This window comes from Vicugna pacos, chromosome 30 (assembly GCF_048564905.1).
Source record: "Vicugna pacos chromosome 30, VicPac4, whole genome shotgun sequence".
In the NCBI taxonomy this organism is placed as follows: Eukaryota; Metazoa; Chordata; class Mammalia; order Artiodactyla; family Camelidae; genus Vicugna; species Vicugna pacos.
Window position 1 is genome coordinate 10395379 of NC_133016.1, and position 16999 is coordinate 10412377.

Consider the following 16999-nt stretch of genomic DNA (forward strand, 5'->3'; position numbering starts at 1 on the left):
TTTTTAAGGAACCTCATACTGTCCTCCATAGTGGCTGCACTAATTTACATTCCTACCAACAGTGTAGGAGGGTTCCCTTTTCTCCACATCCTCTCCAGCATTTCTCCTTAGGTAGGTTTATTCCTAGGTGTTTTATTTAGTTATTTAGTTATTTATTTTTTGATGCATAGGTTGCTAATATTTAGTTTAGGAAATTCCACATCTATGTTCATGAGAGATTGGCCTGTCATTCCCTTTCTGAATTGGGTCCTGTTAAGTTTTGGTGTCAGTGTTATGCTGAACAAGACTGAAATATATGGAAGAACTTTGAAGAAGTGTATAAAATGGTGGTTTTTTTCCTTAAGTATTTGGTAGAATTCATTGATGAAGCCATCTGGACACTGGGGTTTCTTCATGGCATGGTTTTAAATGACAAGTTCAGTTTCTTTAACTACAGAGTTTTTCTATTTCTTTTTGTGTTGGTTTTGATAAGTAGTTTATGTGTTTGTTTTTAAATAGGAATGTGTCATTCCATCTAATCTTTTAACTTTGTTAGTATACAGTCATTCATAAAAATCTCATATTTCTAATGTAGCATTTGTAGGGGTTTCTTCTTTTTAATTTCTAATACTGGTAATTTATGCCTTCTCTTTTTCTTGATAAGTCTTGCTGGAGTTTAATCAGATTTATTAGTTCAATTATTTAGAATTTTCAGCTTTGTTCATCTTCCCTATTATATGTTTGAGTTCTGTATTTCATTAATTTCTGATCTTTATTGATTCTTCTGCCTCCTTTCGGTTCTTTCCCAACTTACTGATATGAACATTAGATGACTGACTTTAAACCTTTCTTCTAATTTATGTATTTAAAGCTATGTGTACAACTCCCTATAAGCATGGCTTTAGTTTCAGCCTATAAGTTTGATATTTTTGAATTTTTATTATTAAATAAGAGTATTTTCTAATTTTCACTGTCACTTCTTCCTTAACCTATGGTTTCTTTTAGAAGCACATTGCTTACCTTTTCAACATTTGATATTTTCTAGTTACCTTTTTGTTATTAATTTATAATGTAATTCCACTGTGGTCAGAGAACAGATTATGCAGGATTTCAGTCCTGTGATGCTTATAGAAAAGACTTGCACTGTGACCCCACTTAGAGTCATTTTGTTAAATGCTCCATGTACATTTGAAAATAGCATGTACTTTGCAACTGCAAGTTCTTTTGCAACAGAGTTCTTCATAAGATTATCAGGTCAAACTTATAATTGTGTTGTTTAAATCTTCTATGTCCTCCCTGATTTTTAAACTGTTTTCCATCAGTTTCTGAGAGGAGTGGGTTAAAAACATAAGAACTTTCTACTATGACCGTGTGATGATATCTCTTTTTAGTTCTATAATTTTTTACTTAATATATTTTGAAGCTATTACCTGAAAAAAAAATTTTAAAAAATCACCCTATTCTTCCTCTCTATAAGCTTGACATTCTTTTAATAGTTACCTGGAGACTACAACATGCATCCCTAATTTGCTAAAGTCTAAGGGAAAGTAGTTTTATTATTTCCTGGGCAATTCAGGAAACTTAGACTGCTTTAATATCAATCACACCCTGTCCCCACCTCGTGTGCTCTTTTTCTTGGGTACGTATCTTTAAAATCCTATAAGACATTAAAAATTTTGCCCATATATCTACCCTTCCTATTGCTTATTTCTTTTTGCATCTCTAAGTTATCACATAGTTTGAGGAAACTTCCTTTTGCTTGAATAACTTTTTCTGGTTTTTCTTTTTCTCTAGTGTGGGCCTGCTGGTAACAGATTCTGTTTTCTGCTTTGGGTTTTTTGGGGGGAGAGGGCAGCAGAGTGTCCAGAAGTATCTTAATTTGCCTTCATTTTAGAAGGTATTTCTGTTGACTATAAAGTTCTGGAGTGGCAGTTATTTTCTGTCAGCATTTAAAAAAATCCAATACCTTTATTTTTTGTTGATAAGTCAACTATCAGTTTCACAGTTGCTGTTTTCAAGATTTTCTTTTTGAATTTGGTTTTCAGCAAGTTTACTATAACATACGTAGGCTTAGTTTTCTTTGAATCTATCAGGTTTGTGGTTCATGGCCTTCTTGATGTTTTTTTTGTCAGTTTGAGGAAATTCTTGGCCATTCTCTCTTCAAACAACATTTCTGCCCAATCTCTCTCTTCTCCTGCCCCATATGACTTTTACTCTCTTTTCTGTGTTCTGCATTAGGGAAAAAAAAAAATCTCTGCTGCATCCTGTTTCCGGTTCCACATGTAGGGAGCTTGGAAGTCACCACTCTGTCCTGACAAGTAAAAAGCTGAACAAACTGAAAAATCAATGAATCTTCCTAAACCCAAAGAGGTCACAGGGCATGCCACTGCCCCCCAAACTGGAGAGACTGACAGGCAAATACAATCATAAGTTACCAGAGCAGAAACTCATGAGCTATAGCCTCTGTGGGAACCAGGACTGCAGCAGGAAAACCAGAGCTGTAATTGATCAGTTGCTGGAGGCCCAGAGTGGACAAGTCGGAGAGTTAAAAACTCCAGTGCGACCCAGTCATACAGCATTCCCTACATTTTGGTGAGTTTTTCCTCCAGCACCTTGACCAGGGTTTCACAGTAGGTATCAGAGAAAAATCTGTGCCTCTGGCAGGAGGGGAGAGGGAGCAATTTTGAAATACACCAGAAGACTCTGTTCTTCTTAACAAGGCCCACCCTTAGGGAAGCTAATTAACCTCAGAGCCTAAGCTGCTGGGGTATTATCAGAGCCTAACCAGCCTGGTGAAGGGGAAAACCCCACTCCAGCCCACTGTTGCCATTCTGTCCCACCTAAAGGGGGAGAAAAAAATTGAGCAATACCTGAAGTTCACAATCCAGAGGCACAGGCTCACTAAAGGTGGAGAGCTAATCACAGGACTGTAGAATGTTTCTCCTTCCCCAACACCTCACCACCTCGTTAATAAAGGCCTATTTACAACAGTTCCTCTTACCCAGTACATCACACCTGGTTATCAAGAAAAATTTACAAGGCATACTAACAGGCAAAAAACAGTCTGAAGAGTCAGAGCAAGCGTCAGACCAGACATGGCAGGTATGCTGGGATAATCAGACTGGGAATTTTAAAATGATGAATATGCTAAGGGCTCTAATGGATAAAGTAGGCAGTATGCAAGAACAGGTGGGCAATGTAAGCAGAGAGATAGAAATCCCAAGAAAGAATGAAAAAGAAATGCTGGAGAGAAAAAACACTGCACGGAAATGAAGAATGACTTTGATGGGCTTATTCATAGGCTGAACACAGATGAGGTAAGAATCTCTGAACTTGAGGGTTTATCAATAGAAACCTCCAAAACTGAAGAGCAGACAGAAAAAAGACTGAAAAGCAAACAACAAACGAACAAGAACCGAATATCTAAGAACTGTGGGGCAACTACAAAAGTTATATGCATAATGGGAGTATCAGAAGAGAAGAAAGGGAGAAAGAGAACAGAAAATTGAAACAATAATGATGAAGCTAACAACAGCTAACAACATACTTAATGCTGAGAAACCTGAAGCTTTCCCATTATCCACAACACTCTGATTGGCAGAGAGAACAGGGGACCAAAGGACCTTATACTTCCAGCTTAGAGGAACTAACCACTTTCTCAGACTGTCTACTGTGCCATCACAAACCTGCTTCCCTCACTGAACAGAAGCCCAAGCTTTTTTTGACCAGAGGTCTTACTCTTGAGCTACTCTGAACATTCCTTAAAGTTACTTAGTCTCTAACCGCCCCCTCCACCCCCTGAGCACTAAAGGTGGAGAACTAATCACAGGACTGTAGAATGTTTCTCCTTCCCCAACACCTCAAGGTCTGGGAACTCAAGGTCTGTCTTCAGATTTCTCATCTACATCCTCAACCTCTTCTCTTGAAGGGTCTCTTGTTCATCTTGTATTAATTGAATCCTGGCTACCCCTAAGACATCACCTTCCCCGCTATGCTTTTAAGTGGAGGCTTTTCAATTTTGTTCTCACAAACCTCTGTTCCTTAAAGCTTAGAGGTAGAACAGGTATGTTATTTGTTTTTCATTTCTCCTTTCAAAGAAAGTATCTTTCCAGTTCACTTACATATTTTTTACTTTACTGAGACCCATTCCTCAGATTATTTATTTCCTTCCTCGTTCCAGTATCTCATTTTCCTCCTTTCCCAGTTTAGATTCTATGGTCCATCACTATAATCTTTTCTTTGCAAGGAGCTTTAATATCCTTGTCTTTTCTCCTCCTCTTATGCATCTGGAAAAACCCAGACCTGGTTTTACTTTATTGTATGTGTACTTCACATCTGCTCCTGAACAGCTAATATTGTCTGGAAGAAAAAAAATAAGAACATTGAGTTAACTGGCTTTCTTTAAATTCATAATTACTATGAAATTCAAAAATTGCTTGGCAGTCCTACAGTTCCCTCACTTATTAATTCTGCCATTCTTGAAAACAACCATTTCTACCTTCTTTCTTCTCAAACCTCCAATACTTTCCACATGCCAGCCAAGCTAATCTCTTTGCTTCATACTTCACTGAGAAGAGAAGAAATTAAACGGAAACCCCCAAATCTTCCCACCACCACCTCTACCAAATTACCTCCAAGTGTATCTGTTCTCTGCTTTCTCTCCTGTTACAGTGGCAGCCAGGCTGCATTTGTGCTCTGGACCTTACCCTCTTGTCTTCTCGAGGATTTCACTCACAGTTGATGCCTGTTACTGCTGCTGCTTCATCACTTCCTCTCACTTTAGTGGTTTATTCTCATCAGCATATGAACATAATCTAATTTCTCTTGTTACAAAACTTAACTAAACAGCTCTCCTTGACCTTACGTTCCTTTGTAGCTCCCGGTACTACCGCTCCCCTTAATGGCAACATTCCCTCAAAGAGTTGTCCTCTCTAGTCATTGTCTCTCTTTAACCCACTCCAATCAGGCTTCTATTTCCACCAATCCACCAGAACTACTGTTGAAGTCATCAACGACTTGAATCTTCCAATGGATTTCAGATCTACCCTCATCCTGACTAAGGAGCACGCTACACTTTCTTGGTTTCCCCCTATCTTATTGTACATTCCAACTGAACCTTTTAGTAGTTCCTCTTGCTCTGCTGAATTTCCAAATATGAGAGTGTCCCAGGATTCAGATCTGGATCCTCTTCTTCACAGTTACTCTCTCCTCAGGCCGTCTCATTTAGTTCCATGGCTTTATTCAAATACTGATGACTCTCTAATTTACAGCTTCAACCCTGACCCCTCCTGAGATGCAGACTTGGATAACTAACTTCTTACTTGACATTTACACAGGTAACTCTCGGACATACTGGATCGGACACATCTAAAACAAAACTGTAGACTGACTCTTAAAACTGGTTCCTTACCTCACTTCCTCACTATTGTCATTACCCATTATTTCCTCAGTTTTTCTAGCCATAATCTCATTGACATCTTTGGTTTTTCTCTTTCTCTCACTCTTCATGCCCAACCTGTCATGCCAATTCTACTTTCAAAATCTCTCTCAGAGATGCCTTTTCCCCTCCATTTTTGTCCAAGCCATTGTCATCTTTTGCTTGGGTGACTGCAGCCTCTACTCATGCCCTTTTCCAGAGCATTCTCACCAAGCTTAAGCATATTTAACCATAATGTAAATTGGACCAAGTCATTCTACTGCTTCAACTATGCAAAAGCTTCCCTTTCTAGTTTCTGACCATAGTGTACAAAGCCCTGTAATGATCTGGCTCGGCTCCTCTCCAATTTCATCTTTTGATTCTCCATCTCATTCAAAATGCTCCAGCCACACTGGTTTTCTTTTTCCAGTTCCTTGAATACACCAAGGCCCATGCATATAATGTCCTTTATTCCCTATTTGCACATGGTTAAAGTCTATTCTTCCTAGTTTTAAGGTACAATGTTACCTTAGGCCTTTCAGTAATCACTCTAATTAAGGTAATCCTCCTCAGTCTTTCTCTCGCAACCTGTTTGCTTCCTTGCCTGGCTGCAAGCTATGTTCATTGCATCCTATGCCTGGCACAATATAGGTACTCACATGGCACAACTCTTTATTTACACTTTTATTTACCCATATTTTCTACCCCATAAATAAAGACATTATGAGAAACAGTCAAATACTTTGCTGAGCTCAAAATGCACAAGACTACACAATTCTTATCAGTATATAATGGCTCTATAGAAAGGACATTAGGTTAGTTTGGAATGTAGTATCAGTAAATTCATACTGTTTTAGATCCTTATAATCATCTTTTTAATCTAACTAGAGAACTTGCATAGAACTGGTTCCAAGCTCAATCATTCATTCATTCATTCAATTAATGTTTACTGAGTACCAACCATACACCAGGCATTCTTCAAAACACTGATTGAAAAGGATAGACAACATTTCCTCTCCTGGAGCTCAGTCTAGTGAGAGAGACAGACCAAAAAAAAAAAAGAAAGAAAATGAGTGCTGGTAAAAACCATGAAATAGAAAAACCAGGCTGATGAGGGAGTTACAGGGGTTACTTAAGAGCTGGGCAGTCAGAAAAGGCCAGCCTGCAGTTTTTATATCTAGTTTTTAAATTGAGAACTATATGGTAACACACATTGTACAAAATCTGTAAATCAGGACATTTGTTCATCTCTAGTCCTCTGTCATCTTTCTGTAATTTCTTGAGGATGATTACAAGAGTTTTTCTGGTATGACAAAGAAACCAAAATGGTCTCCAAATCTGATATGGAGCATATACCTCCTCAGATTTGAAGACTTCTGTAGCTTCAGCAAGAAACCTGGATTTTAACTTTAACGGTCAATGGTTAACTGAAGGGTTTCCTTCTTTTAGGAAACACTAGGAGCCACTTATTTTCAAGAAAATGCTAGTTCTTATTTTGCTTCCCTGAATATGAAAAGTTTAATTACAAGGAGCCTGGAAGTTCAATCTAAATATCGAAGGAGCTAGTTACTGTAAGAATCAAATGTACACTAACAGATGTGAGTGGGGCTGCAAAGAGGAAAGCTTTTCCAAGTTTTCCTCTTTGTCCAAGTTTTCCTCTTTGTCCTAAACAAATTATGTAATGGAAAACTAATCTATTAAACTAACTTATGCAGAACTTTGAAAATTTTTAGTTTAATCACAAATTTTAGTAAATAAAAAGCAAATTTACCTTACTAGTCTTCATTAGGTTGGATACTCTGGGAGTGGTTAAAGTAGGCAAAACTAACAATCAAAAACTGATTTCTGCCTTCTACCGCCATGTTCGGTACATCACGCCTGGCATGGTAACCTGTTCACTTACTAGAAGACAAAAGTATGGGGGAGAGGGTTATCCACACTTCAGCGATGCAGTGATTTAAAATTTTAAACTTCATTTTGACCTTTCATAAAACTTCCAAAGGGCTAAGGCACTTTCAGTTTTACTATTGTGTAATTTTCATAAAGTCTTGTGAGGAATAGAAAGTATGTTATTATTTCTATGCTCTTTGGTGGTAAGACAAAATAATTTGTTATAACTTGTTAGAAAGGTGACTATATTGATAAATCCATATAAAAAATAAATTAGGAAATGATTCACATTATTAAAGTATTCACTCTAAAGTTCATTATTTAATACATGATGGAAGGCTTCTGAACAGAGAAAGCTAAAAATTTAAAGAATTGTCAAGTAATTATCAGAAATAAAGATAAACCACCGATGAAGTCATAAAGTCAATGAGAAATTATTAATACTACTCAACAATGTGTATTTTACATAGAGGTATTTAAAATATTGCTAGCTTCTCTGAAAATCCGTACCTAAAAGTATCCAAGGCTGCAAATGCCAACAGTAGAAGAAAGGGCTACTTTTCCACTAAGATAGTAGTTTAAAAATTTTAAGAAGCAGACTCTATCAACAAATGACAACCTTAAATAACATTACTGACAAAGAATTTTTTAATACTTATAATGACACAAAATGCCAGTTTACAGACAACATAAATTTTGCTACACTGAAGTCCCTCAAGAAATCTATTCATGAAATGATCTAATTGGAATAAAAATAATGGAGTAGTCTTTAATGAAATAAAAGGAGTTCAAATAGTAAAACAGTCCTCCAATATAGACATGCTTTGGACAGAATTTTCCAGATATTATTGAAGACTCTTTGCAGAAAAGCAAATAATTTACATTCCTTACCACACAGAATTGAAGGAATTATCTGTGTACTATCAAAAACACATAATACAGTTTTCTTTTATATTCTGTTAAGCTTACTAATATTAACTGTTGTGTACTTTATGATTGGTATGGTCTTATACAGTGCACAGGAATTTTTATTTTCAGGTTTTTCTTAAATATACGAACAAAGTAAACCATAAAGAAGGCAATCAAAACAAAGTTTCCTATAGTTAGTCCTGAAGGGAAAATACGAATGATGGGACATGGCACTCTCTCTCACACTGTGATCAGAGCACTGATTCCACAGGCGAAACGCACAGGAAGCATCCTTATATAAAAATCGTCTAAAATCCAATTCTTTTGCCAATATGCAGAAATCTACCAGATACATTTATTATTTTTGAGTGGTAGTATATATCTTCAATCTGTTAATTTTTAAAGTGTACTGAAATAAAAATAGTAACAAAACCAAGTACACTGTAAAGTTACATTAGAACTTTCAAACACATGGCTATTCACATGAAAGGCTAAATTTATTTCATAGTTTGCTTATAAGAGAGTCAACATCCAACATAAAGTTGGAATTCTGTTACCTGGCCAATCTGGAGAATTTTAGGAATTAGAGTGGCTAATTACAAAGCTCTTTAAATATACATTATTTACACAAAAAAACCCATGAAGAAATTGGTAATCAGCCTGAAATGTTAACTACAGTTAGTTATTACTGTTCAAAGATCAAAAAAGTGGGTCTAGAGAAAGTTATGTCCTTAAAGAACAAATGATGGTCTAACATAGGTTATCTTAAAAATTGGGTTCATGAAAAGACAGTTCAATACACACTGATTTCACCTCCCCAAACTTTATCAGAGACTATTTGAACCAATTTTTTTCTGTAAGAAAAGTTTGATAGCAACTTGGATTGAGGTCCCGTGAAAATTACTTAAATTACTCACAAATTCAGGTTGTTAAGACCATATGATGTTTAGCAAAGTAATCTTTCAAAGGGGCACTGATGCAAATAAACGAAGGTCAGGGACACTGTGTACAGAGGTAGATAGTGCTGCCATTCAGTGTTCTTGGAATAATTCAGCAAAACTGGCAACTATGGCACATTTGGATTTCTGAAAAATTGTGCTTACTTTGGGGCATAATTTCAAATTAACTTTTCATTACTTTGTAAGCCTAGCTTTTATTTGTACCATTTTTACTTCTGCTTTAAAAAGACTGAGGATGGGACTTTTACAGCTTGTTTTAGAAGAACATTCTTAGTCTCAGTGATGAGTGTCTGTCTTGTCTTGAAAGAGTCCCTATTTTACCAAAAAAAAAAAAAAAATCAATGCGAAAATAAATGTGAAGTCTCACTGACAGTAAGATATTTAACAGTATAATAAGGGAGACTCACTTAAAACATGCTGTGTATCTTACTAGCTAGTGCCTTTGAAAAAATTTATTAGCATTTAGATAAATGGATTCACAAATTAATAACAATTATCACATTAAAAATACATTATATTTATTCACCAGGTAACAAATATACTAATTTTATTATAGTTCAAACCAAATGAGAATTTAAATATTTTTTCTTTAAATCATCTCTGAAATGTATTTGTTAAATTTTAAATACAACAAAATCTTTTAGTTAAAGTAAACTAAAATATTGGTAATGTATATAGATTGTATTTCTAAAATAAAAGATTGGTATATTTTAATGAATATACACTTTGTCATCTCCTTTTGCTTGGATATAGCATATAGTGTTTCAAAATGAAAATAAATACACGTAGCCAAAATTAAAACCAAAACAAGTATGCAAAAACATTTTATTTATAATAGATCAACATTTTTGACATGAAAGGTAGCCACTTTCAATTTCTCAGGAATGCCTAGAATCCAACAGTTTCCAGAAAGACTAGTTAGTTAACAATTATTTCACTGTAGGTAAAAGAAATAATTTCAGAATAAACTTTTTAAATGGCTTTGCCTATGGCAACTTATTTTATAAGCTTAATGTGTGGTAAGCTAGCTTTCCCAGGAAGTCAATGTAATCCAACTATGTTCCAAGTGTATTAAACCAGTTTATACAACAAACATGACAATCACCCATTTGTATCAGCTGTGCTCAAAAGAGAATTCTGTTTACCAAAATATTCATTTTTCAAAAAGGCCTCACATTAACCCCTTAAACCAACCACCTTTCTATGTCCAGTACCACTCTGCTACTTCAAGTTGCATTACTTTACAGACAACTGTCAAATTCCATGGAACTGTACACTTACTTAAGACTCTAAGAAATATATATCAAACACAAAAATAGTCACTGACTTTAAGGGACAAGGTGATGACTAACTCAATAATAATTTAGCCAATGTCATTTTAGTTTAGAGGGAAAAAAGCAGCCCCCAAATGTCCTTAACTGTCTGTACTTCTCTGGAACACGAGGAATGAAAAGATAATCTCTGAAATTAAAATCATACGAAAACATCTTAAATAAAATGTTTTACGTAAATAAGTGTTAATTTCAGATTCAAACTATATTTTCTTCTGTATTTCAATTTGGGGGAAAAAGTCACAACTATTAGCTCTTCTTACTTAAATTTATTTTTGAATATTTAAATCTACTATACACCAGTTTGTAAAATTCACCTTGGGTACCACTCCCCATGTGCTGTCTTTACTCAGGTTAAGTCCATTATATGCATGTAAGTGATGGGGGGGTTTATATAGCACTTAAAGAATATTCATGAGAGTGCTGAAATGTTCAAAGTTTCACTATTATCTACTGACTGTAGGATTTGTAATTCAAATTCATTACAGTATTATAAATACTGTGTGAATGGAATGCATACAATTCCTACAGACACACAAACTGAAGTCCAAAAGGCACAGAGTAATGCTGGTGGCTCTTTCTAGTCAGTTAAGAAACAATAAAAAGTCTGCATTATTCTTTCATAATTTAAATACTTAAGTAATCTCCACTTTAATTACTTTATAACAATGACTTCAGATTTACATTATTTTAAGTACCATTGAATAGCTTAGTGTATCATACAGATATTTGCTAATATCCCATCCAAAAATTAAAAAAAAAACCTCTTCACTATATATATATATATATAAAAAAAATTATTCCGAGAGACAAGAACATAGAAGAGGGACTTGGTACAGACTATCAACTCAATTTTCTATCACCACAGTTAGAACTCCAAAATTAACAGATATACAGCAATAATCAAAAGCAGTGCAAATATCTTTGGAGGTTAAGATAAAATTATAATGCAAGAACATAAAACAAGGAAATAAAAAAGGCAAGTACTTCAAGTACAAGGAACCAGTCTGCTTGAGGTCCATCTTAGTGTTTACTGGGGGTTTCCTTCCTTCTTTTACTTCTTTCTCTGAAACACATTGGCCAGCATGGCACCTGATGTTGTCAACTGACCCATTTTGTTCAAAAACTTGGTCTTTGTATCTTCACTCACTAAGCTTGCAGCGATTGACATTGAGCTAGGAAAGAAATTTTGAAATTCATGTAAAGCAATTAAAAAACTAAACTATCAATTTTTTCATTAACATTAATAAACATTCTGAACTGGTATCACAAAAGGGAAATTAATATTTATGGAATAGTTGTTTTTGGTATCATATTAGGTCAGGGGCTTCCATGTTCATCGTTTCTATTAAAGGAAGCAGTGTGGTGTAGTGATTAGGAGCCAGTCTGGAACAAGGCAATGTCAGTTCTGTCATTTTCCAGCTGTGTGACTTTGGGCAAGTTATTTAATCTCTGTTTCCATATCTATAAAATGGAGATAATTCTAGTGTCTACCTCGTAAGGCTACTAAGGATTGTATCAGTGTAAAGTGCTTATTAGCAGTGCCAGGCACATAATAGCATGCTATAAATGTTAATTATTCCTTTTATCAGCATTACTTCATTTAGTTCTTACAGAAACCTTGGAAGATAGATGTTACCTCTGTTTTCACAAACAACTAACTCAAATCACAGTGAGGTCTGGTACTGTGCTGGATAACAGTCCCATAACATATACTTTTCTGGGGGTTTGGGAGAAGAAACATATCTCTGATTGCCAGCTGCACTAGCTTTGATCAACAATGTCAAATCTTTTTCTTCTTCCTTTTTGACCAACCTTCTATGTAGGGAGTAAGCACAATCTAAATGACTACTAAATACCGCTGATTTATCACACTATTGAACAGAGTATTGATCAAAGACAATGAGCAGTGAGCGATGTGCAGGTGCTCAACAGATATCTGTTAAATCTAAATCTTGGTCTGAGACCAAGGACTTCTGGTTCTGCGTAGGTTTTAAAGGTCCGCACTGTGAGTTACTCAGTTAAGTATCTGAGCATGATGCCCACCTTGACAATCTCTCCTTTCCTCTTATGTTAGTATCTCAACCTGGTCTGTCCCAACATGCCTCTGACTGCTCCCCTCTTATTTATACTGTTTTTTCTCTCCCCACAGAGTAATCCTCCATAAGGGTCAGCATTTGGCTCTAGGTTTTTCAATTACAAAACTTACTCATTCTGTAAGTTTCAAGTAGTATCTCCTTAAGGATGACTCCAAAATATTTATTGAATCACAACACTTTTCATAAAGGTTAGTCCCATATTACTATTGTTTGCTAGATAAAGTCAATGTCTCAAGCTTCTTTTTTCATATTTTAACTTTATTTAAACAATTTTTTAAAATTATTTTTATTTTTATTTATTTAGGTTTTTGGGGGGGTGGTGGTGGAGGTAATTAGCTTCATTTATTTATTCATTATTATTACTTTTAATGGAAGTGCTGGGGGTTGAACCCAGGACCTCTTGCATGCTAAGCACACATTCTACCACTGAACCATACCCTCCCATCTCCATACCTTAACTTTAGAAATAACTCCTCATTTTTATTTCTTTACTTGTCTTCTCAGTGGTTCTATCACTTTCCTCTTTTCCCAACTATGAATATAATGGCTCTCTTGCTATTTCAAACTATCTTCAAATCTTGTGACTTTATTCTCCAAAACACTTCCTGTATTGTTTACTTTCATTTCTATTGCCAATAATTTACAACTGAATTATTCCAACAGTCTTGGATCTGACCTCCTTGCATTAGTCAGAGTTACCTCTAAAATAATCACTTCTTTCTATCACACCCCTTCTCAAAATCTTCAATGGTCACTTACTACCTACAAGATAAAAAGTGCATGGCACTCAAAAAACAGAGAAACTAATTCGTGTGTGTGTGTGTGTGTGTTTAAACTAACCATCACTGCTTAACTTCTAGACCCCCTTGAGTCAGGTTTCCCTAGTCTACTTGTTCAAATCATTCTCAACCTAAAAATCTCTTTCCATCTCGTGTTAGTCATCTTTCAAATCCTAGTGATGCCTTTCTTTGACACTCAAGGTTTACAGTGCTGTTTTCTTTCTGTAGAAAACAGTGCTAAGTTAAAAGGTAAGTATGATTTTAATTTTGTGGGTCAGATAATACTTGAGATACCATCAAGTCTTAATGATTCTAAGAGGAGAGCAACAATGATGATAAGGGGTCTGGAAATCCTAAGAGTTGTGAAAGAAATGAAGAATGTTTGGTTTGGAGAAGATTTAGGAGACTTAACAGATATCTATGTTGTAACAAAAAACAAGAGGTATATATGCAGAGCTGTATATACCTTTATAGCTCTGCTGATATACATCACAATTACCTGAGGAACTTTTTGAAATGTGAATGCCTAGATCTAATCCCAGTCAGTGATTCTGATTTTTTTCCACCTGCGGTAGTGGACCTAGGCATTTATTTTACAAAGCTTTCTAATAAAGAGCCAATGCATTATAGCATTTTGTTTTCTTAAAAGAGTTCATATTTTTATCAGTATGACAAAGATGACCCCTCCACCAAATGATGAAAATCGGCTTTAGCCAGTAGATACAGGAAGGGAGATTTTAACTCATCAAGATACGGAAGGAATTTTTAAAAAACAGAGTAGTTTTAGAAGGTAATATGTCTTCTTACTAGAGGTTTTCAGGGAAATCTCAGGTCCTTCCTTTGTGATGCATAGCCAACCAGCTGCCATTGCTTGTTGATACTGAATCTACAGAACCTCACTTTCGGCCTGTCTCTAAAATGACTTATGTCCTTGAACGTTTCCCTCTCTCTCCACATCATTCCATCTTGCAGATGAAAGGTCACCAATCCTTCTCTTTGAAATCTCTACTTGAGTTTTTGACACTACTTTGGTTTGCCTCCTGTTTCTCAGCTAAGCTCCTCTTAAATGTTGGTCTAATTCCATGTCTGAGCCCCCTTTCCAAGTGAAATCATTCATCCACCTCCACCCCAGTTCTCAGGCTGCACCCCAGATCTTCTGAATCAAAAACTCTGGAGATGGCACTCAGCAGTTTCCAGGTGATTCTGATGGACCCTAAAGCCTGAGAAGCAAAGTTACTAAGGATTAGTAAACTAAGGGTCACAGGCCAAATCCAGTCTGTTGTCTGTTTTGTAAAAAAAAGTTTTATTGGAATGCAGCCATGCCTGTTCATTTCCACACCATCAATAGCTGCTTGACTGCTACGATAGCAGAGTCCAGTTGCACAGTTGTGACAAAGACTGTATGGTTTGCAAAGCTTAAAATATTCACGGTCTTTCCAGAGAAAGTTTGCTGACTTTGGCATGAGATGTCAAAACCTTCCATGTGGCATACAGAGTTCTTTATTAATGGTGTACATCTACCTTTATAGACTTATTTCTATCATCCTCCCATATACTCTGTGATTTATTTATTTATTTATTTATTTATTTATTTATTTATTTATTTAGGGGTTAGGTTTACTTATTTACTTTTAGAGGAGGTATCTGTGGTCTAGCTTTAAATTACATTTCCCAAAATATGCTTTTCTGAAACTATCGTCTCTTTGCACAGTGCAGATATTTCTGCATGGACATCTCTTTTCTCTTTTCCTTTTGCCTCTGGTCAGAGCGTAAATCAATCTGTTATTTTCAGAATTGGTACATAAAGAGGAAGAAATGAACATTATCTTGTCTTTATAAACTATACCACTTGATGACAGTAGTACCTATGGGGGAAGGTTTTCTTTACTGAAGACTTACAGCTCACAAATAAAGAAGGGATAATATAATTAGAGTAATATATTTTGTAACTGCTAAAGAGTTAGTAGATCCAGCACTGATCATTAACAGATGTTAATATCACCAAAAAAGGAGATATGCAGACATTATTCGCCTCACAATGAAAACATACCTCCTCCTGTGTAGCAGTTTTATCAAATAAAAACCATGCCCTGATTCTGATTAAGTCTCTAGATCTAGATTCAACTATCAGATTTATAGGAAATAGAGAGGAACATTTTAAACAGCACAAGGGAAATGCAATTAGCAAGATTTAGACTGTGCGAACCTCTACAGGACAAATGACTCATTTCCTTCAACAAGTAAACTGTATGGAGAAAAAAAAAAGAAGGGGAACCTATGAATTAAAGGAGACTTAAGAAATGCAGTAATCGTTTGTAATATACGGAATGTTGGATCCTGACTCAAAGAAATAAACTGTAAGGAAAAAACAAACAACAAATCAATATGACATTTATGAAACAATTAGAAATTTGAACAAACGCCAGATAATAAATAATATAAAGGAGTTATTTTGGTATGATAATGATACTGTGTTTATGTTTTAAAAAAATAGCACTTACCTTTTAGCGATGCATACCAGAATACGGGAGAGGGTAGGAAGTAGGTATAGACAAAATAAAATCGACTCTGAATTGATAACTGTTCAAGCTGAGTGACTGAGTACAGGGGAATTCATTATATTATGTTTAGTTTTCTGTATATTTGAAATTCTCTACAATAAAGCTTCTAAAAATAAATGTAGAAGATTTGAATATCATGGGAAAAATAAGATTATAAAAATGAACTTTTTTTTAAAAGGTAAAGTCAAATAACTAAAGCAATCTTAGAAAGTTATAAAGATATTTTCTTTTTTAATTCTTGCATGCTCATTCATGAAATTTCATTTAGAATGTATTTCTCATAAAATTTTTCTCAATTTTGATCCAAAAACCTTTCACATTTTAAACTACTAAGGCAACAAATAAATTTTAATATTTAATGTATGACTAATGAGAATTATTTGCTTTAACATTAATTTTATAGATTTTGTGTTCAGAATAGAAACCTATCAAAGTTTTTTATTGTTAAAACTCTCCATTGCTAAAATGATACAAGAGCTCATACCAATCTAGGAGGCTAAGGAAAGGGTTCTGGACTCCCAGTAAGAGGCAGAAGTCTGTGTGTGTGTGCTAGGGGTGTGGAGGAGTCTTTATGCATATGTGTACCTAGCCTGAAACGGTGAAACACTTATCGCTGGTAGTCAGCTTTACAAAGGAAACACCTTTGAGCTTTTTATGCCTAACAGAGTCCATTTAAGATTAACTGCTCAAGGTTACTTCAGTAAGAGTCAAGAGTACACATAAACTATTTGTACATTACTTCCTCTCCTGAAATACCCAACTTTATTCTTTCACACTTATGTTCATATTTTAATTTCACTGAATCTTTGAATTCTAATTAGTTTGGTTAGAAGCATATGACTAGAACGTTGACAAATTTACAATCCTTTATGCAGGGAATCAACTTAAATCTTACAACTCCTGTCACAAATTTCTAGGAACTATTTTCACCAGTAGTCCCCAAAGCCTGCTACCTATCAGAACTTCTTGGGAAGCTTTTATTTTATTTTAGCATAGTTGATGTACAATATTATATAAATTACAGGCATATAATACAGTGATTCACAATTTTAAAAGGTTACACTCCATTTATAGTT

The 16999-nt window shown here is 35.2% G+C and overlaps 1 protein-coding gene across 5 annotated transcripts in view; it reads right to left on the minus strand.

The window, feature by feature from the left end:
* Window positions 1-4101: 4101 nt before the first annotated feature.
* RELCH (RAB11 binding and LisH domain, coiled-coil and HEAT repeat containing) overlaps window positions 4102-16999 on the minus strand; it is a 107591-nt gene continuing 94693 nt past the window's right edge. For 3 of the 5 annotated variants that reach the window (XM_072952028.1, XM_006205730.4, XM_006205731.4), the window contains exon 29: window positions 9965-11659. In XM_072952028.1, coding sequence (XP_072808129.1) covers window positions 11539-11659 — 121 coding nt within the window. In that variant the 3' untranslated portion in view covers window positions 9965-11538. Of the gene's footprint in view, window positions 4339-6356; window positions 6426-7166; window positions 7298-9964; window positions 11660-16999 lie in introns of those variants that run through there. The other 2 variants (XR_012065573.1, XR_012065572.1) reach the window with 2 other exon arrangements.